This window comes from Phocoena sinus, chromosome 4 (genome assembly GCF_008692025.1).
Source record: "Phocoena sinus isolate mPhoSin1 chromosome 4, mPhoSin1.pri, whole genome shotgun sequence".
In the NCBI taxonomy this organism is placed as follows: domain Eukaryota; kingdom Metazoa; phylum Chordata; class Mammalia; order Artiodactyla; family Phocoenidae; genus Phocoena; species Phocoena sinus.
The window spans coordinates 60,070,229-60,093,429 of record NC_045766.1 but is presented as its reverse complement, the minus strand read 5'-3'; the positions used below and the strand labels follow the sequence as shown (position 1 = coordinate 60,093,429).

Below are 23,201 nucleotides of genomic sequence, written 5' to 3'. Positions count from 1 at the left end.
CGTGGGATCTTCCCGTACCGGGGCACGAACCCGTGTCCCCTGCATCGGCAGGCGGACTCTCAACCACTGCGCCACCAGGGAAGCCCGAAAAAGGAAATTTAAAACTGAAAATCTTTCAAAAAATTTGCCATGCTGTTCAAAATCAATTTAAATGTATTGCATTTGATATTAGATAACACATTCAAGAGGAGATATATATTAAGGTACAAGCAAGGCCTAGCTTCTTCTGGTACCTAAAATATTATGTCAACTTGAAAATGGCCATAGCTAACTAACTACAGGAACTCTTGATCACTTCTCTCCTTTTCCTCTACAAACCTGTCACCCCCATCTCCAGAGTACCACTGCTGCCTAAATTTCTTTCCCTAACTCATTCTTCTTGCCTCACTCTTGGATAGATTTAAAATGGCAGGATTAGGAAAGAGATATATAGGGAAAACTGCTGCTACTGCTAATTCTCTTCCACACTGCTAAATTCTCTGGAAAAACTCTCTGGGTTAAGTCCTGCCTCTGGCACTAATTAGTTACTGACCTTGGAAAAGTACATACTTTGAACTCCTCCTTTTACTTCACAAAAGCAAAGACGGACAAAAAAAATTTTTTTTTTAATTAAGACGACTTAGCTAGGCTTAAAGCAAGATAATCATTTCGGTAATCAGGGGCTGAGCCTTTGGGACTCTGGGTCTGGAAATAGGCAGTCTGAAGTTCAATCCCCTTTTGTACCAGGGTCCTAGAGTCAGGTTCAACTGAAAGGAGGCTGAAAAAAGCTGTGTACTTTTAAACATGTTTAAAACCTCCAAAGAGGTAACAGAATAATATATTAAAAAAAAAAAAACAAAATATTACAAGACAAATCGGCCAATATGCATCAAGAACAGACAGAAACGCAAGAGGTCCAATAATAAATTCTGGAAAAAAAAGTCATTTAAATTAAAAATTCAGAAGACAAGGATGAACTCTAGATTGGATATGGAGAGAACTGATGACTAGAAGCTAGAACTAAGGAATTCACACTGAAAGCAGCACAGAGAAAATAGATGAGAGATATGAACAAGAAGTTAAGAGCCAGAGCACAGATTAATATCAAGCAAGAGTTTGAGAATGAGAAAATTAAAGCCTGAGAAGCAATATTTAAAGGGAAAAAAAGATTATAAACTTTTCTGAACTGTAGAAATGACAGCTTTCAGATTGAAAATACACACAAGTGTAGAGCAGGAAAAACAAAAATCATATGAAACAACATGATGAATACAGGAGAGTAAAAACTGCAAAATATCGAGGACAAAGAGACAATCTTAAAAACAACGTTTAAGAGAGTATCAGCAAAGTAATGACAATTAGATTAAAAGCATATTTTACACCAGCAACAAATGTCCGAAAGCAACAGAATAAGTAGTGTCTTCAATATGTTGAGTGAAAGTAACTGTTAATCTAGAAATCTGAATCTACTTAAATTAGTATTCAATAATAATTATGAAATAGACATTTTAAGACATAAAAACTAAGAAAGTTTACCACACATGAAGCCTTGCTTAAAAATAACTAAAGGATGTATATTTCAGCAAGAATAAAAGTAAATACAGAGGGAAGAGATGGTATTCAAGAAATAATGGTGAGTAAAAAAATCACTGTAATCAATCAAAATGAGTAACAGATAAAAAGTTAAGAGAACGTTTTGAGTTTAAAAAGAAGTAGAACTAGAACACACATTATGGAAGAAAATATTTGCAAATCACATATCTGATAAGGGTCTTGTATCCAGAACACATAAAGAACTCTTACAACTCAAAAAAAAAAAAAAGGCAACTTAAATACGGGCAAAAAGATCTGAGTAAGCATTTCACCAAAAAACAAACAAACAAACCCATAAAATACAAACAAAAAAACTGGTTAACAGGGACATGAAAAGATGTTTGAAATCATCAGTCATTAGGGAAATATAAATCACAACCATGAGTTACCATTTATACTCACAACCATGACTGCAATCAGAAAGGCAAAAACAAGTGTTGGCACACGGATATGAAGACACTGGAACCCTCATAAATTGCTGGTGGAAATGTAAAACGGTGCAGTTACTTTGGAAAACAGTTTGGCAATTCCTCAAAAAAGAGAGGTACCATATGACCCAGTAATTTCCACTCCTTAGGCATTTACCCAAGAGAAGTGAAATATACATCCACAAACTGCACATGAATGGTCAAAGAATCATTATTTCTGATAGCCAAAAGGTGGAAACAAACTAAATGTCCACTAATTGATGAATGAATACACAAAATGTGGTACATCTATACAATGGAATATTATTTGATATTAAGAAGAAATGAAGCACTGATATATGCAACAACACAAATGAACCTTGAAAACAGTAAGCTAGGTGAAAAGAAGACTGTGACAAAATACCACATAGTGTATGATGCCATTTACCTGAAATGTCTAGAGGAGGCAAGTCTACAGACACATAAAGTAGATTAGTGATTGATTACGGCTGGGGGCCAGTGGCTTGGGGGAATGGAGAATGAGAGTTAGTGGATAGGGAGTCTCCTTCAGGGCGTATGAAAATGTCCAAACATCACAGTGTGGCGGTGGCTGCACAACCCTACGCAGTACGGTATGTGAGTTATATCTCAAGAAAGCTGGTAACAGAACAAAACAGAGCTAAACTATTATGTAACAGTAATGTGGAAGGTGAGAGGGCATACTGAGGTCAACATCTTCTAAATCCCTATATTATTTGTAGGTGGATAGAGATGCTCAATATATAGGCACAGCTAGGGAAAAAAAAGGATAAAAATACAATCCATAGCTTCTACATGATCAAAGGGAAAAAATATGAATAGAAACTTAACGAATTCAATGCAAAGCAAATCAAAATCCTAGAAAGATTTCCACAGAATTAGACAAACTGATTATAAAAAATAGCATATGGAAGAGTAAAGATCCCAAGCAATTCTGGGGGAAAAAAAAGGATTGGGGGTTCTGCCTGGCCAGATATCAAGACTTCTCATAAAACACTATAACTAAGATAGTGCCTTCCTGGTGCACCAACAGATCAATACATGAATGAAACAGAATAGAGAACCTAGAAACAGAACACAAAACAAAGAGAATGATGGTATATGACAGAGAAGGCAAACAACAGTAGCTAGTGGGGAAAAGATGGCTCATTCAATGAACGGCACTGGGACAAATAACTTCTTATGTGGGAGAAAACAAATTCCCTACTTTATTCCATACACAAAAATAAATTCCAAGTATATTAAAGACCTAAATGTTGTAAAACTAAACTTTTAGACAACTTGAAGAAAACACTAGAAAAACAGCTTTATGACCCTGGTGTAGAAAAGGAATTCCTAAACAAGTAATAAAAAGTAGAAATCACTCACCTAATAAATTTACCTACAAATAAATTTACAACATCAAAAAAGACACCATCAACAAAGTTAAATACAAGGGGCAGGCTAAAAGAAGATATTTACAACATATACAACAAAGAATTGGCATCCAGACTACAGAAGAAACTAATAAGGAAAAGACACACCACCCAAGAGAAAAATGGGTAATCAGTGGAGGCTAACACAACGTTGTAAAGCAATCATACTCCAATAAAATAAAAAGAAAAGAAAAGTGGGTAATCTATTCATATGAGTGAAACACAGGACACCTGAATCTCACTAGCAATCAGCAAAATGCAAATTAGGGCAAAATGATATACCTCTCACACTCATCAGATTGGTAAGTTTTTCAAGTCTGACAGTACAAAGTGTTGACCAAGATGTAGGAAAAGGGGAACTCTCATGTTTTAGAAAATAATCTGGCAATATCTAGTAACAGTCATAACATGCACACCCCATGACCCAGCAATTCCACTTCTAGGTATTCCAATGTAAAAAACCCACACATAAACAAAAATGATCACCGCAACATTTTTTTTTAATAGGAAAAAAACTGACATCAATTCAATATCCATTAGTCCTCGAAGAATGGCTAGGGCTGGGGCTGCTTCATTTTGGTAGCTCCAGAGCCTAGCAATATGCTATCACAGGTGTATGTTCAGAAAATGTTTGGGTGAATGAATAAATAAATGAGAAAGAAACAGTGTTACCTATGAGTAGATGCAGAGTTGAGAAACAGCTTTTATTACATGGAGAACTAAAACAAAACAGACAAAAACCCTTGCTTTCATGGTATAAATGAGACAAATAAGTAGAGTACAGAGCATGTTAAATAGTGATAAGTGCTAAGAGAAATGAAAAAAGCAGTGAAGGGGATAGGGAAGTATGGGGGTGGCGATTTACAATTTTATACTGAATGGCCAGAAAAGGCCTCACTGATATGGTAACATCTGAATAAAGATTTGAAGGGAGTGAAGGAGCCAGCAGATACCTAGGAGAAGAACATTGCAGGCAGAGGTAACGGCCAAGGCAAAAATCCTAAGACTGAAGTACGCCCGGCACTTCTGATGAATAGCAAGCTCTGTGTGGATAAAGAAAAGTGAGTGAAGAATGATGGGAGGACTTCCCTGGTGGTGCAATGGTTAAGAATCCGCCTGCCAACGCAGGGAACACAAGTTCAATCCCAGGTCCGGGGAAGATCCATCCCACATGCCAAGGAGCCAACTAAGTCTATGTGCACCACAACTACTGAGCCTGCGCGCCACAACTACTGAAGCCCTCACGCCTAGAGCCCGTGCTCCGTAACACCGCAATGAGAAGCCCATGTGCAGCAACAAAGACCCAACGCAGCCAAAAATAAATAAATAAATATATAAAAATTTAAAAAAAGAATGATGAGAGATGAGAAGTGGTTTGGGGAGCGGGGTGGATACAGATCTACTAGAGACTTTGGCTTTTACTCTGAGCAAGAAGGCAAGTCCTCAGGAAGGCTTTAAACACAGGAATTACATGACCTAACCTGTGTTTTAATAAGATCACTCTGGCTGCTATGTTGAAAACAGACTGCAGGGATAAAAGGGATATTTAATGATGATACTGGCAATCACAAGGTTCTTTGGGGTATCTGGACAAGGTCCCTACTTGAGTGCTGTTAGGATAACTGATATTCCACTAATGCTTGACCTCTCTAACCAAATGAAAAATTGGGTATCTGAGAATATAAGTGTGAACATAGAGATAAAATAAGCAAATACTCTAAGCTCTCGGATCTTAAACATTTTTGAGGTTAAAATTTACTTGGTCACACCAAAAAAATACCACTGTAGGCCTGTGCTTCCCTGACCTACTCCTCCTCATTCATTCCTTGAGAGAAAGGCAAAGAACACAGGTACTTCCAAATTGATGCTGAAATAAACCTGATACTCATTCACTTAGTTAACCAACATTTGGTGGGCGAGTACCTACAATATGGGCCAGCTGCTGTCTTGAGTGCAAGGGCTATAAAGATGAACAAAATATGGCCCATCCTAAGATATTTACAGTCTAGTGTGTGAGCTACCTAGACTTACATAATGTGCCATAAAGAAACACAAGCTCACTTTTAATGTTATACAGCAGCACTAACAGAAATATAACATGAGCCACAAATACAAGCCACATATGTAATTTTAAAATTTCTAGTAACCTTTTTTAAAAAGGTAAAAAGAAACAAGCAAAATTAATTGCAATATTTGACTTTACTGAATAAATCCAGAATATTATTTCAACATGTAACAATATAAAAATTGAGATTTTTACATTTTTTTATATCATTTTTTAAATCCTAGGCATATTTTATACTTAAGCATATTTCAACTTGAACTAGCCACATTTCAAGAGTCTTGAACAGCATAATTATGCAGAATAGACCTATTTTTTAGAAAACTGAAAAGAATTTGACACAGGTACAGGGCAAAGTAAATTAGTAGAGGGAGGCTTGAACATGTTCACAGCTGAAAGAAAAAGAGTAAACATACTATAGATAACTGATATGGAGTGCGGAGAGCAGGATGAAACAGCACGAGTGGACTGGTTTGTTTGGAAAAGAGGACCGTCGCACCTTCCTCTGTGACAAGTGGAAAGGTTAGAATTAAGATATAAACAAGTCTGGTGAATGCGAATGGGTTGAGAGTTTAGGTTAAGAGCTTCCCGTTTTTCTCAGTGAATCAGAAGACAATCTTACTAGCCTCCTTCCACCACTGCGGATACAAACCTGAAGGGACTACATTTATGGAACAATTTAATAAACTGTACCCTAGTATGACAACATTAAGTTGTGTTTTTAAAAATCATAGTAATTTTCTAGCTTTCTTATGGACTGGTCAATCTTTGAATTTTGTCACTTGATCTCTAAACACAGAAGCAATACTATGGATTCATTCTTTATTTTCTCACCTATTCATTTATTCAGCAAACATGTACCCAGTGTCTACTCATGTCAAGTACTGTGTGAGACAATGAGCATACAGAGATGAATAAGGCCCTCAGTGACCTAAATTTGTGTCCCCAGTACTTAGCTTATTATGTCTGCACACAGTAAGTGCTTTAAAAACACAGCACTACATTGCCCTGTAAAGAAATATTACATGTCAACTAAAATATGAACTGACAAAGACTTTCATTTGTCTAAAGTAGCGCTGTACAATAATTTTCTGTGCTAATAAATATGTCCTACTCTGAACTGTCCAATATAGTAGCTAACAGCCACATGGATTTTTAATTAATTAGAATTTTAATAGCCAAGGTGGTTAATGGCTACCACAAAAATCTAAATATGAGAATACAGTGAGTAGCTAATGGCATTTCCACTATTATAATCATGGTGCTGTCATCTCTAATGAGTTAACACACATGTGATGCTAGAATAATACCAACTGTACCAGAAAGACATCATAAGAAAATTTTCTTAGTGTAAAATAACTTTAGCATTATGAGCCCAAAAAGAAAGAACAAAAGAGAAAGAAAAAGAAGAGGATAGTCCAATCTTTTCAGTATACTTCCCCAAAGGAAAACATCAACTTTCTGACAACCTCCTAATTTTTCTCATTGTGTCAAGAAGTGAAAATAGTCTGTGGAGATAAGGAGTCAAACTTTTTTTAATTAGAGAAGAATTAATAGAACATATGAGTTGTTTCAGTACAAAATGACAATGAACTTTTTTTTTGACAAGACAATTTAACTTGTTGAAAATCGGGATGCATATAATGAATAAAGTGTTTTTATAACTCAAAAAAACCTGTCTTTGTGGTCTGCTTATAAATTTCTCCAAATCTGTCCTAGTTATCTGAATTTTCTTAAGTGAACCAACCTATTGCTAAAAGACTCAATTCATTGAGCAACTGGAAGTATAATTTAAACTAGACTTTGAATTGAATAATTCCTGGTGTAGTAACCAGAATGGCTGTTTATGACTGGGATAGTAAAATACACTTTCATTACTCTGTGAATCCACTATCCTTAATGTATAATTTAAGTGACTGTACAAAGGTAATCAGAGAAACAAAGTCCTACATGGGCACAGGTCTGATTACATACTTCCGTACTTCCATACTGATAACTTAAAAGTAAAACCAGTGAAGTGAGCAACCAATGTCAGAGAGAGCATTTTTTGTGTACAACGAACTTGTTCAACTTGTTAACCACCCTGTAAGGCAGCTGTCTTGTCAATTAACCACACAACTCCCTGCCCTTCCTTTTAGTTGTGTTCAGCTGAAACCATTTAAAAAAAACATTACCAGACTGCCTGTCTTGAAGATGAGAATGGTTATACAATCAGGATTTTATTCAGGTTAACAAAAATACCTAACACTGAGAAGTGGTGTCTTAAATCTACTAGAAAAAACTTTAAGAGAACCACTAGCACACAAAAACACCATCAGGTAAACAAGACTTCTATACATGAAGATGGGCAAATCAAAGGCATGAGATCAGACCTGAAATAATCAACTTCTGAAGTTACCGAGCTGCCGCTTACTGCAACGAAGCCAAAGTATTACAACAATCTGGTATTATAATGACATCATTAGCTTGGTTTCCTAATAAGGCATATATCTGGGATATATGAATGCCCAATTACCTAAAAATAGAGAGCTAACATTTGTCTGAGGCAGTGGCAGGCAGTTCTAGTTTTATTTATAAGATTTTTTTTTTTTTTTGAGAATGATGCCCACTGCCAAATGAATTAACAGAAGGCTAGCTCTGAAACAGCATACTTCTTAGTCATAACAACAACAAAAAAATGTTCTTCCAGAGCAGGGAAAAAGAGGTATCCATGTTTTGGTCCCACAAAATCTTTACAGTCCCACAAAAACGGTTTTTGCTTCACGGCCTTTTGAATTCGTAAGTGAAAACACCGAGTTGTAACAGCATTTAATTACTAATGCGATTTAGAAATTAAGCCGCAAACAGTAACAGACCTCATCATGGAGGTAAGGTTAGGCTTCTTCAGCCAGGAGCAATTTCAGTCCTAACTGTCACGTTGCCTTAGTGGTGTATCTTGCGGGCTGCAGCCGCCAGCAGGCAAGAAAGTTTTCTCTGTGAATTAATTCTGAGAAAGGTGGCGCTTTTTATATGCCTTAAATCACCCTTTTCTAAGATCCTTTTTTTTCTCCAGGTGTTCCAGTAAAACTGAAAAGTTAACCATTGATTCCAAACCGGTCTCGTTCAAACTGCCTCGGGAGAGCGGAAAAAAAGGGAGGTTCGCGTTCGAAAAGTTTCACTTGGGGTTAGGGCGAGGACAAGGTAAGAAGGAAAAGTCCGCCATAACTACCGTACTTACCTTCGAAACTAGACCGGGTGTTGGAATATTCTTTCTTACCCTCACCCAGGCCTTGGGTAAAATTTCTTTCGTTGAGAGCGGTTAGACTAGGTAAGTGACCCTCCTCCTTGATAACGCAACCGCGAAAACAGCGAGGAGAGGGAGCTGGAGACAAGTCCTCACCCTCCCCTTCGCTCAAACAAGTCCCAAATTGTTAGAGGCAGGAAACACAAGCCTCTTTTCTCTCCCCAAGACCTACTCTCTTTCCGTGCCCTCGCCCGAGTTCCTCAGGAGGGACGCCGACCCGGCTCCGGACTCGCTTCTGATCGCAGCCGCCCAGGTGCGCCGAGGAGGAGGGAGTAACCGAGAAGCGCGGGCAGGAAGCGGCCGCCGACCTCGGCGGCCCGGGCTCGGCGGCGAGACGCGTGCCGGAGCTGCTCGGGGCTCTGCCGGCTCCCGGGCCCTAGCCCGCCTCCGCTGCGGCCTAGCCCGGAGCCCGCGCCCCGGCCTCGCGGCTCCGCGCCGCCGGCCCTTCCTCGCTACCTGGGCCCGAGAGACCGCGCAGGAGCAAGCGTCCGGGAGGTGAGGGGCGGAGGCACCTACCAGCTGCTGCCGGACCCAGCGCCACATGCCCCCGCCGCTGCCGTCCCGGTCCCGCGGGACGCGGGGGCCGAGGGGCTGCAGGTGGAGGCCGAAGAGCCAGAGGGGGAAGCAGGAGGGCCCCTCCGGCTGAAGTTCCGCTCGCCGTCGCGCCCGCCTCACTCCCCGCGCCAGGGCCCCATCTCGCCGCGCCGGCCCCGAGGTCCTACAGGCGCGGTCCCGGCGCCGCCCCCGCCCGGCGCAGCTGAGTCCACTGCCGCGCCGCAGCCACCTTCATTATTGACCGTTGTCACCCGCAGTACCGCCACAACCCCACCCCCGGCCCCACCCGGGCCAGCCCCCGGCGCCCCGGCCCGCCTCCGGACGTGACGAAATTGGCTGCGCGGACGGAGGGCCCAGGCTCAGCCGCGTGGGTGGAGAAGGCGGCGAGCGTGGAAGGGGGCCGGGCTTCCGAACTCGGCGTCTGGACTCTGCCCCTCCCCTCATTTCTGGGGTAGGATTTAGTCGCGTGGGTGTGTCTGTCTACCGAGTCTGCAGCTCCTGGCCGACTCCTCTATTCCTACCTCCTGTTGCGGGTCTGCTTCTGGTTCTCTGCCTTCTTTGGTTCCCCCAGCAGCCCGACACGCATACGCAAGATCAGGAGTGTAGTGACTGAAAGTTAATTCCCGGAGGTCTCCAGTTTCGGTTCAGTGAAATTGCCAAAGCCTTTGTCTCAACACTTAACGCAGCTCTCTTTAGCAAAGGACTGAGCTGGGGCTAGGGAAATCTTGATCACTTCAGTAATTTTGAAAGGGGATGCAACTCCCCTGGGCCTGGTCCGGTGCGGACTAGCGTTTCCGGGAGAATAGAAAGATACGCTGTCTTGCAGTGCTAAATTGAACAGGTTGGGGGAAAAATACTTTCTGTGGGAAGGTAGTTGTTTACTGTTAACTGCCGAACTCCTGCAATCAAAAACACCTCATCAGTAACAAGACGTAGATAAGAGAAGGGTGTGGAAAAATAGAGGTAAGAAGAAATATAACAACAACTGGAATAAAACTTTGACTTGGAAGGCTGAAATGAAGTGCCGGGTCTCGGTTTATTCAAAAGCAAGCCCGTATACATCTTGAGTGTTGTGTATGTGTATTGTGTGCAGTATTTTGCTAAATTAAAGCACATTTCACCATTCGACACACAAGAGTTAAAGAATTTTTTTTATTAAGCGAAAACAAATCTAAATGAGATTAGCAAAACTAGGCAAGTTTTTTTGCATATATAAACACACAGTCTTTTAGTTTCAATAGACATTCCTTATTATATAATGATTATCCAGCACCACAAATAGAGCCTTTCCTTAGGAGTATTTATGGTCTGTAAAACCAGAAGTGGAATTTTACATAATATATAAATCCAACTATAAAAATTAACTAGATATCTAAAGAGAAAAAGTAATCTCACTTTTGTTCTTCTAACTGAACCTTGCTTTATGACCCTAAAAGGAAGTTTGAGATACATTTACTTATCTGTAATAGGGATAAAACATTACTACCATTCATGGAGCACTTGTGTGTCCCAGGCCCTGTAATAAACTCTTTACTTGCATGGTCTAATTTAACCCCATCAATCCTTTGAAGTTGATACTACTGAAGTTGATACAATATTATTCCCATTGTGTGGATGCAGACATGGAGGCGCAGGTTAAGTAACCTTAAGCTATTGTAAAGAAAAATAAGCTATTGTAAAGAAATACAATAAGCTATTGTAAAGAAAAATATGAACATACCTATTTTTATTTGTCTGCAAGTGGTCTGAATAAAATTAGGCCAGCAAATTTTTATTTATATGCCACTAAAGTTTGTCAAGACAAGATAAGCAATAGAAATCTAGAGGACATTTTGTGCGTTGTTATTTAACTGTGTCCCAATTTTCAAAAGGTGGAAGTGGGAGGAGTTGATGCTAAACGCCATGGTGGAATATGGTAAGACGTTATCTCAAGATAGCTGTGTAAAGATAATAATTGTAGCTCAAACTGTCAGTAACAGAATGAGTACTCATGGCAGTGTTTTGGTCTAAGCATTTTTCAGGAGCAATATTCTACACCTCATATTAATCTAAGAAGCATAAAATAGAGTATTTTTATACTGTAGATTATAACTCTTTAGTGGTGATTTAATCAATTTGGTGTGTCATGAGCCGTCATGATCAGTATCTTGAAAAAACAGAACATGAAACATCGGAATATATTGCTTAGTGTGAATAATATGTACTGTTTTGTGAAACTTGTTTCAGGTGTGTATGTGTGTGTGTGTGCACGCGCGTGCACACACACATCAGATCACAATATAAAAAGAATGTCTTCCTATTGGTTGTGGTTGGAGAAGTTTGAAAACATTGAAATCAGAATATACAGGACTTAAGGCAAGCACCAGCTGTAAAGGAAAGAAAGAAAATATATTTGCAGTCAATGGTAGTTCATTCATTCCACAGCTATTTCTTCAATGTATTGAACACCAAATGTATGCATAACAACTGCCTAAAATTAGGAGGAGACACAAGTGCAACTTTTAAGGTGAGCCCTTCTCTCTGGGGAGAGTTTACAATCTTGTTGGAAAGAGAAGTTGCAGAGAGGAGTCAGTTAAATAACAGTCCAAGGCAGTATGAGATTAAGTTCTAAACTATACCAATAATAGTCATTAATTTCAGAAAACTGATGTGGGCAATAGCAGTTGAGGAGCGTTCAGAAGAAAGGAGGTGAATTTGAGCTGAACTTGAAATGGGAGGATGAAGGTGGGAGGGAAAGGCTTTCCAGCAGGAAGAAGTGCAGAAAGCTAAAGATGTTTGAGGTACAACTAATTTGGAGTAATAAGAGGTGGGGTTGGGTGAATAAGGGGAGGCGTAGTATTAGGAGAGTTTCCAGTTAGTCACGGGAGTTTACCGGAAATTGGGCAATCACTGGAATTTTCTGAACAATGAAATGACAGGTTGAAATCAGAGTGTTAGTCCATAGACATTATACGTGATAGGGTGAAGAGAGAAGAAAGCTCAGATAGGAAAGTATTGCTAGAGTGAACCATCCAGCTCAAAAGTGCTGGATTGGCAAAGAGCCAGAAGTAAAGCACGTTGTAGGAAGTTGTGCTCTGGTGACAGACAAGGAAACCTGAAACTTAAGCCATTTCAAGTGAGGTGACAGACCTTCCAAGAGAATAACAGCATCACACAACAGCCACTGATTTAATGGTAAGTATGGTTCTTTCTCTTGAGTAAACTTGTTAATATAATTCTGTGCTAAATATACCTGTGAGATGTGTTTGTTCCCAGGGGGTAAAAAATCTCCTGGTTTGCTGTAATAGAGATTCTTAGGTATAACAAAGACAAAGAGGGATATTTTTCTTGATCAGAACATCTTGGACCATCAATAGGAAGCACAGACTGTGAGCTTGTTAAGGTCACGATTCCTGGCTCATTCATTTTGGAACCCACAATGTCTAAAAGGTACTCAACAGATGTTTATTAAATGAATTAATAAATTAATTCCAATAACTGAGTAGTTAGGGAAAAAAAATTTAGTTCTGGAATATCGAAGTGATATAAAGCAAAGTATACTGAATGATTTCAGTAGATCCTAAGCTATGCAGTAAGACCACTGGTCACCATCCTTTAGACTCAGGACACTGTTGTGTGCCTCTCAGAACTCTTCAAGGTTCAGTCTGATTGGAGGACAGTAAGCCTTGCCAATCTGTTGCCTTAATTATTTCTACATTGATGGAGCCATCAGGTGGGTCCTAGAATCTGCTCTCATTTTTAAAAGGGCAGCTTTCTACTTTCTCAAAGTCATAAATCTAGTATATTGTAAATTATTATGCTTAAAAAGCAGTTTCCTTCTGGTTAACTATCATTCCAGAATTTCCAGACCAGACTTTAGGCAAAGAAAAACCAGACTTCAGGCAAGCTTTTTCCAGTGCTGACCAGGATTATATATTTTATCACCTCGTAAAGAAATTCATCAGGAACAATCTCATATTACATATTTTCAACTTTTCTTGAAAATTTCTCAAACAGATGTCAGTTGTGGACTAAGTTATATGAACACAGTTTTAATTTCTGGCTATTTATGCTTATACAGAACCGAAACTCAAAGCCACTGTGAGAGTTAGGATCCATAAAAATGATCTCTTTCTTGAAAAAGTCAAAGTATGTAAAGCATACATATGTTCTGAGCTGTACACTTAAAAATGGTTAAGATGATAAATTTTATATGTGTATTTTACCACAACAAAAAAAAAATGGGAAAGAAAGACTGCATGGGGAGGCGTTTGTTAACAGCTACTTCATAGATTTTTCTAGGCTAAACCATCACAGTTGTGTTCAATGGCAAAATCTTGGCATTTGCCCTTTTATCTATATTAGAATAGATCCAAAATTCTTTTCTGAGGAAAATCTTGACTTAGCCCACAAATATTTCCTTAGCTCCCATCTGTTTCCTTAACTTTTATGAAACCACGTTAACTCCATCCCCATTTCTGCTGAGTCCTAATGGATGTGAGTATGCCCTAACTTGCCAACACGCCTTTCCGATTTGCAGATTTATCAGAAATTCTCAATTGGGAGAAGAAATGTTAATGGAGGATTTCCTGAGGACTATGTACTGTCTTCTGGTGATGTCAATTTTATTTTTAGATTAAAGAAAAATGATCAGGAATCTGTCTTTAGATAGTCTTGTTTTGGCTCCTGCTGCGGTTACTTTTACTGAACTGCAGTTTAGGATCATATGAACAGCATAAGTCTAGATACGGTAGGAGAAGCAGCCTCAGGAACCCCGCGACTGCTTTTGCTGTGGAGGTGCAACTGGGAACACCGCTCACTCATCACACTGTGTTCTCTTGAGAGCCTGCAGAAATTCATTACCACAAATGACTCTGCTTCTCTTGAGCAACCAGTTCGTTTCATAAGCTTGTGAGCATTATGTAATTGAATGTGCTTCCTTCTGTCCTTGTGTTGGTACTTAAAAAATTCAGAGGCTTATTTATGGCAAATGCCCAGACTCTACAGTGTACACTTTGTGAATTACTCTTACCCTGACTTCTCATTTTGTCTACTTTTAGTTTCCCTTTGGCTGGTTACTCCACCTCCTTTATATCTTATTATACTTTGTGTATTTTGTTAAGCCACCTTCAATCTTTTCTGAATAGAAGGAATAAAGGAAAACATAAGACAATCATTCATTTTATAAGTCATAAAGATTAGTTTTAAGATAACGATGAGCTCCAGATAACCTAATCAGAAGATTATGTGATTTCTTTACCACTACCACAATTACATATGGTCTTCACTACTTTACAATGTGTATAGATGTTAATTTGTATGAGTAGGAGATTAAACTGGAAGGAAACAAAACAATGAGTAAAGGCTGAAGCCAGGTTAGGCAGTATGTGAAAGGAGGAAAAAAACTGTGAGCAAGAAAACACGCTGAGTCAAAGAGAGAGCTGTTTGTTAAGGTTGCAAGAAGTAGAATGGGTTGGAAGTTGAATATTGAGAAATACTAATTCAAAGAGATTCCTGTATGGGAAACAGGAAGAAAGTGGCTGCTTGTCTGAGGGGTTTTTGGTAATAGCTTTCCACTAAGGAAGGGTCTGGGAGATTCACAGTAATAACAGCAAGGGGATATCAGAGAGCAGGTGAGGGTGCAGTGGGGCAGAATCCTGGATAATCCTGGATAACAGGTATAAAGCCTGTTGCTGCTTAGTGCTCAGGGGCGCTGAGAAGAAGTTCTCTGGGATGGACTGAAGACAGTGGCTGGGTTGGTTTGGGATCAGCGGAGATAGGATGCTGGGGCAGAAACAGAATGCAGCCAGGAGGAGAAGCCACACTTCTCTAGGAGTCAGGTGAGAGAAAGATCTCACCTGAAGACATCTGAGATCTGGCAGTGGCCCTACAAGAACCCAGAGTAGGAAATCATTGGGTAGCCTAGGGCCTGGCACACAGTATGTGTTCAGAAATTTTGGGGCTGCATTGGGTCTTCGTTGCGGCGCGCGGGCTTTCTCCAGTTGCAGCAAGTGGGAGCTACTCTTCGTTGCGGTGTATGGGCTTCTCATTGTGGTGGCTTCTCCCGTTGCGGAGCACGGGCTCTAGGCGCATGGGCTTCAGTAGTTGCGGCATGCAGGCTCAGTAGCTGTGGCTCGCGGGCTCTAGAACACAGGCTCAGTAGTTTCGGTGCACGGGCTTAGTTGCTCCGCGGCATGTGGGATCTTCCCGGACCAGGGTTCAAACCCGTGTCTCCTGCATTGGCAGGCGGATTCTTAACCACTGCACCACCAGGGAAGCCCCAGAAAATTTTCTCTTACATAAATAAAGCTGTACCAAAATGAACTCTGTATCTATGTTATTGTGATTGCCCACTTGCCTGTGGTTAATATCCTGACATGGCTCTCACAGCAAGACAGCCATTTGTTGTACATATATGACAAGATCTGGATGAGTCAGCCTTCGGAAGTGACTCCCTACAGAGGAGAGGAAAGAGATGAATGAGGCTGTGGTCTCAGCCGCTTGTGGGTCATTTCACATGCAGCATGTACCTCTGTTTGGAAATCTCTTCTGATATCCTCTACCGTCTTACTTGACTAATTCTGTTACCGAGTCCAAGCTGCCAGTGAATCAGAGACGAGGTGCTGAGGCAAGGAATACGACTTTATTCAGAAAGCCCGCAGACCGAGAAGATGGCAGACTAAAGTCTCAAAATAACCATCTTATCGGAGTTTGGATGCCAGTTTCTTTTATAGCACAGAGAATGGGAGGAGATGAGGAAGTAAAGTAAAAAGGCCATAAGTTTTGCAAATATCACCTGGAATGGCCAGCCTCGGGGAGGGGATGTGTTCATTTCTTCTTTCTTGTAGCCAGCCACAGGTGGAGAGGGTCCGGATGTTTGAACCAAGGCACTTTGGTTTAACATTCAGGCAGAGGGGCAGGGTTCCCCGAGGCAGGCCATTATGTATAGACAGTATCCTTTTAGTGAACAAAAGCAGAGGAAAGCAAAGGTTAAGGTAAAAGAAACAGATCCAACATGTAGTCAGGTTTGGCTCTTCCCTGTTACAATTCTTCTTCATCATTTAAGTCTCAGCTTAAAAGTTACCCTTCAGAGAAGGTCAGGTCCCCTTGTAGAGCTGTGTTAAGACATTTATAAATCCTACGCACTTAAAAGATCTCAGTGGCTGCCAGCCCCCAACTAAATATGAATTCAAACACACACAAAAAAGTGTGAAACATTTACCATTTTTTTTGAAATAATATACAGCAAAATGTGTACATATCCTGAATAGCTTCTTTTTAGATTTTCTTCTGATTCAAATTATCCCCCTCTGTCTCTGTCTCATACATGCTGCCCTACTCTCTCTCTCTCTCTTATTTTTTTTTTTCTTGAGCCTCTGCTGGTGCCCCAAACAAGTGCTGAGTCAGCCGTCCAGGTAATTTTGCACTCTCCCCATTAAGCATTCCCAGTGTCCCATACCTCTCCAAGTACTGTGCACACTGGTAGTCATGTAATTGCTTGCAGAAATCTCTTTAATGTCTGTCTTCCCTATGACACTGTATTCTTCTGTAGGTCAGGGTCTCAGTTTGTGTAGCTCAAGAGCTCAAGTATTTGTTTGACCAGCTATTTTGTAAAATGTAAACAACTTTTAAGTGACTAATGAAGAAATCAGGGAATCTCCTAGAGTGGTGAATTGGACTTTTATGAGTCAAAAAGGGATAAAAGAAGATGATGACTTACTAGGTGAGAAAGACAAATGAAATAAGAGGTATTGTCTTCTACAGTATTGATTTCCTCAAAGACTTTATAGACTAATGTTACTATTCTGGTAAATTCATTTCCTCTAGATAATTCCTAGTCAAATACATCATAAATCTGTCATTACAGTCAATATATCATTGATAGTTTTATAAGACCCATTCATAAAATCTTACTAAGGACTTTCCTGTTCTGGCCCAGATGCTACATTCTACCTCTTTCCTTCCACCCTCACCTCTTCTGCCACCATTCAGTTATTTAACAAATGTTTTCTGAACATTAAGCAAATGCTAGTCATTGTGCTAGGTGCCTGGGCTAACATTCCCACACACCTTGCACTCAGGGAGTTCATAGTTTAAGGCCTGGGCACCATCTTAGAATGAAGTTATTAAAGTAACACAATTTTATGTCTGTCATCTTAAATATAATAAAAGTATTATATGTGAAAGTATTCAGAAATTACTGGTACATAGAGTAAAGAAGGTCTGTAAGAAGATAAAATTTAAAAATTTCATAGTTCTGTCACCTCCAACTTCAGACCTGCTTGTTCACTGACCAGATCCTCAAAGTTTCAGCTGGGACGTGGTAACGTTTTTAGATGGAGCAATGCTTCTTGCCAATCATCATATACATATTCAGTGACCTTGCATGAAGAAACATCCTGTCTGCAGAAAAGGAGACTGCACCTCATCTACACAAGGCAGGGCTGATAAGGTTTGTCAGTGTGTATGTGTATTTATGCATGTATGTGTGTATCTATGTGCCAAGAGGGGAGGAGATGGGGAGGTGATGGGTACATGTTTTATTACTTAGCTCATTCGATTTTTATCCAGTTACTGATGAGTGTAAAGTCATAGCCTCAACCTTCAGAGGTGGTTGTTAGCTTTACACAGAAGAAAACTTTATCCCATGACCATAGCTTGCATTTCCAGCCCCAAAACAGGACAGAACAGGTAATTCAGTGAATTCACCAGCATGACCAGAAATTCAATTCAGTCATATAATGGCAGATCAATATTATCATTGTAAACAAAGGGGAGATTACTGTTCGATGCATCACTCTGTGGCTTTCCACTGTCCTGTGGAAAAAAAGAGGAAAAAATCCCCTCACAATCTCAATAGGAAAGGTAAACAACTTTTCAAACACGCACATATGTGTATGTTTTCCTCTGTATTATTATATGTTGTTTTTATTAATGTATTTTTACAGAAAGATGTAAATCTAATTTAACCTTGAATAATATAATACTGCATGTGAATTCTTATGAGTAGGCCTTAGTCCAACTCAGTAATTAATGACAGCTTTAAAGAATATAAGTGCTCCACAAGGTTGCATTAGAATTCTGAATGGCATCTTGTTTTTACTTTACTGAATTGTTTTGATATGCCAGACAAGAAAATACAACTTTTCTCCTGTGTTAATTAATTAAATAGTATATTGGGAGAGATACCAGGTTTTAGGTTGCATCCATCGGTTTTAGGTCCATCTGTTGCGTTTTATCAAGTTGCTATTTAAACTCTGATACAGTACTTCATTTGTAGTTTCGATATTGTCCCCATTATCTTCCCTAAAATGAAAACTCCACTACTGACCCCTAAACATGCTCTCATGCTCCTCAGCATCAGGGTGGGTGTGCTGGTCCAGTACCAGAAAGAACCTCTTCTTCTTTGAGGCTGGATCATGGACACATGAATGTCTCAGAGTCTTAATAGTTCTCATAGGGGCTCTTTGTAGAACATACAGGTGGAATTTGTCTCCAGTTGGAACCTGGGAGTCTCTTTTTCCTGGATTTCCCTTCTTCCTCTTGCCCTGTCTGCCCTTTCCCAGAATCCCAGTTCTGGGCCTCTCCCTGCCCCTTGGGTCAGAGTCCAAGAAGATGCATCACTGAATCCAACTTGAGAGAATGACAGAAAGTACTTGTGTTCTTCAAAGTGGGGCACTTGCTGCTATTGATCACCAGTTTTAATATAACTTTGATGCTTTATTAATTTTACTATTTATATTTATTTAATATTATTGATAATTAATAATAATTACCAGAAGTGAGCAAATACAGCCTGCTCTTTAATTCCTCTTTATTCACCTGTCTCGAATTTCTAAATATGCTTAATTAGATTAAATGTGGCTACTTATAGAAAGATGCAGTTTAACTGTGATGAAATAATCACACTATTTAACACTATACATTCTTGTAACTAATAGAGAAGCTTTCTTATAACAAATTTAATTATTAATTAATGGGGACATCTCCTCAATACGATGCTCAGAGAAAATAATTGTGGAGTAAAAGACATCTTTTGTGAATATACAGTGCCGAGGGGCTCAAAGTCTGTTACTCCTTTGTACATATTTTTTCTCCAACAATATCATCTCTGTGGATAAGAGAAGATCTTCAACATCTTGCTCTCACTTATCTTTCTTCTCTGTAACCCCAATTAGTTTCAGCTTCCTTCTCTGCAAGCAATTACCTTTATTTCCTTATTCAGAGAGTGAGGTCTCTGAAAGCCAGTGAATCAACAGAAGCCAGAAAATTATGTATCACACTGTATATTTAATAATGGTGTACAATCTGATTACTGTGAGTACAGTTTTCAACGGTTTTCTGTTTTAAAAGAATTTTATGTGATAGCAACCTTTGTTCTCTCAGGATTACTTGAGTGGAAAAATCCCTTTAAGGCTAAAACAGAACTCATGGTATAATATTGATTCATCAGTAATGCAAATTAGCTTTGAGCTTACCATCAAAACGTGGGGGAAAAAGTGAATCAAAACTGAAAGTAAGACCCTCAGTTCTGGCCCTGGGCTTCCTTAGGTGGTTGATGCCCTTGGACATACTTCCCTCATAGCAATGGTGAGGACCGCTACCTTACGGGGTAAAAAAAATAATCTGCTGACTTTTACTATTGTACCTGAAACAAAGCTAAGAGGAAAATAATGTTGATTTTACATGTAGGTAAGTTCAATAGAATTTCACTTCATCTCACCTACATTCCAAACCACTAGAGCACTAACTGTTCACTGGAGACTTTAAGGTCATTGTAGAATGAGATGGCAGTTTGGTAATTAACCGATTTAAGGTTGAGTGCCAAGACACAGCTGAGGCTCAAAACCCACAAACCTCGAATCCACTAAATTATCCTGTTTTGAATGTCTACTTCAGGAAAAATAAGCAGATGATTTTAAGATAGCTATTTCATTTTGTATGACCACAGTCTGAGGAAATGTTAAACTGTATAGTCTAAGAAAGCTTTCAGAAGACTCAAGATGTGAGCTGATGTATTTCATTAAGGAAAGATCATTACCTCCTTGCTAATTTAGCCAAAAATATGATTTATCTTTAATATAAACTCCCAGATATGAAAAAATACACCATTGGATTTTAAATTATCAATAACAGTTAATCAATATTCAGGTTGCTTCAAGGATGCTAGAATTGATTCGATTATTTTATCACTTCCTTTATATTGTGCCTTCTCTGGATTTACAGTCAGGAATTTGTCAGATACAATTAATATTTATAAATTTAATTTTCTTTTGCACTATTTGACAAACTAGGTGTATTCCCAGATTATAAAAAATTTCTTTGGATTTATTCTTTGTTTTTCTTAAAATCGTTCACTAGTTTTCATGTTATTTCCCACAATCTACAACATGAGTACAGTAATCATTTAGTAGCTAGAAAAGCTGTGATTATACACTATTTGCTTGGCCCTGATTGATTTTTTAATCCACTGCATCCAATTTAATTCACACACTTTGGTATTCAGCCCAAACAAGAATCTTAAGTTACAAAAGTAACATTTTATATACTTTTAAACTGTGTTTACTTTTATATAATTTTAATGCCCAAAATCCAAATACCAAATGTTGAAAACTTTTGGCATTATATTTTGCTTCTCTACTTTTGTGTCTCATCTATTATGTCTTTCTCTCCACTTCTGATAAAAAGCTAGCCTCCAGTTTAGCAACCTAAATGTCTAGGTCATTACCCAGCACCATCCTTAATAGTAAAGGAAATGCAAATGCTAATATTACAGTGCTATGTATCTTTTAAAGGCTGTTGCTTAGCACCCACGTGTGAATCAACAAATCTGCCAACTACAAAGTTCACTTTTATTTAACAAAATGCAGTAGGCCTCCCAGGATTGGATATCCCTCACCCCTGTGCCAAAGCAGGGAAATTTGATTAGGGGAAAAGCAGAAATTCCCTGGATGTGGTGAGAGAAGCAGTACATGTTATCCATATGTAGCATTAGGAAGACCTTTGGAAGATATATATGTGTGGCATCCGGGTCAGGGCCAGGAAATTTTCTTAGCTGAGGTCCTAGTCTGGCTCTTTTTTTGGGACAGCAGAAATGTTCATGCATTTCTGCTTCCTGGTCCATTCAAGTTTGCAGTGGGACTTTTGGCTCTATGTGAACCCCGTGGGACCAGTGGAGGTGTCAGCCTGCAGCAGCCCTAAGCAACCTCATCCCAAAGCAGCAGCAGGGATGAGATACCTGCCTGTTCTCTCTCCTGGGTTCTGAGCAACACCTGTGGCCCTAAGGCTGTGTGGGGCCACACAGCTCTCTGGTGATAGTTAATCCTGGGACTTACATTAGCATTTAGGAAGGGATGCAGCCTGCCCCACGGTCACCTTTTCACAGGTTCAAGGTGGCTGCAGGCAAGGATCTGAGCTCAGAGAGTTGTAGGAACACACCTGAAGCTGGAGCTATTCCTCACCATTCCATGCAGGGAGATCAGAATTAGTGGGGGGCAGCCAAATTAGGAGCTATTGTGGTTGCTGAGGCCTGGAGCAAGCGGGCTGGGAATCCCCTGGGACCCTGATGGAAGGCAGAAGGGACTTGGAAGGGGAGGACTGAATCACTGGCAAGTACCCCAGAGAGGCCCAGAGCTGGTGATGATTGTATGATCCTCATTTCTTTGCATTGTTTTTTTCCCCTGGGAACCTGAGAAGTATCTATTAAAAAAAAAAAAAAAAAAAAAAAGAAGTCACCCAAGTTGTGGGAAGTTCTGCTGTCTTTAGGGCCATACTCTTAAGACTAAATTGTCCAGTCATACATAGTCACGAAAATACTCCCAGATGGTGAGTTGCCTCCTTGTCCTTTGTGAGAGACCATCAAACATGCACAAGAGCAGCCATCATTTCAACATATATTAAGTGAGGGCCTACTATGTGCTAGGAGCTGTATTTGCTACCACACAGATCAGGGGATGTGGGGCAAGTGAGGCCTGTTTCACCTGAAGACAGAAAAGGAAGTTAACTTCTGGATGTCATCCCTGTGCATCCACCATTCTGTTTACATTCTGTAACTGACCTGGAGTGCACTGTGCTCACTAGTAAGGGTGTAGATAATTTAGAACAGAAAAGTGTTTGACACTTATAAATGCAGAGGAGATTACCTGGGGAAGACTTGGAGAATTTAACTGTTCCGTAGAGTCTTCTCCAAATGTTCCGGATTAGAAAACATTTCATCAATATTTTGAAGTTGATCAGACTGGGGATGTTCAATTTAGCAAACCTCCCAAAAGACTGATATATGAGATCAGAAAGGTACTTTATTAATTTACAATGAGAAGTAAAACCTTCAGGGATTGGGGAGACCACTGTTTAATTTTTCTTCCTCTCATTCTCTGAATGGAAACCCCATAAGAAACCAAACAATCAGAATATACCTTGAAGAGTAGGTATATAGGAAAGACATATTTAATGGCATTATGTTCAGACAGTCCAATGCATGCATTTCTGCTCTAAGAAAATACCTACCAGGCAGACCAGATACTAAGTAGAAGCTGGCTGGGTTTTCTTTCCTCAAGACACAAATTGACTGGACTCTGTCAATGTTTACACCGTGAATCTCATTTTCCTATATTTTGGGGGCAGACCAAGTCTCACTACCATTCTTACCTTTACTCTATTAATTAGGTAGCAGGCTATTTTGTTTCTTTAAGGTGCATCTCAGTGTTGATCTTTGTTTTAAAACCCAGAGGGCAATCTTATTTCTCATTCTTCAAGAGTATCTCCTTATGGCATGTACTACTGCTTGTGAGTGATTACTAAACTTTTAGCTATTAATTATTTTGACTTCATTTCCAGTTTTACGTTAGTTTCAGAAATGGAAGAAATAGCATGGAGAGTGCATCATTAAC

The 23,201-nt window shown here is 39.6% G+C and overlaps 1 protein-coding gene across 1 annotated transcript in view; it reads right to left on the bottom strand.

Annotated features, from left to right (window-relative positions):
* Positions 1–9,592, bottom strand: part of ATP11B (ATPase phospholipid transporting 11B (putative)) — a 126,832-nt gene extending 117,240 nt beyond the window's left edge. Inside the window, 1 exon segment of the mRNA XM_032630197.1 lies at positions 9,295–9,592. Within this exon segment, the coding sequence (XP_032486088.1) occupies positions 9,295–9,321 (27 nt within the window). The 5' untranslated portion in view covers positions 9,322–9,592.
* Positions 9,593–23,201: the final 13,609 nt, after the last annotated feature.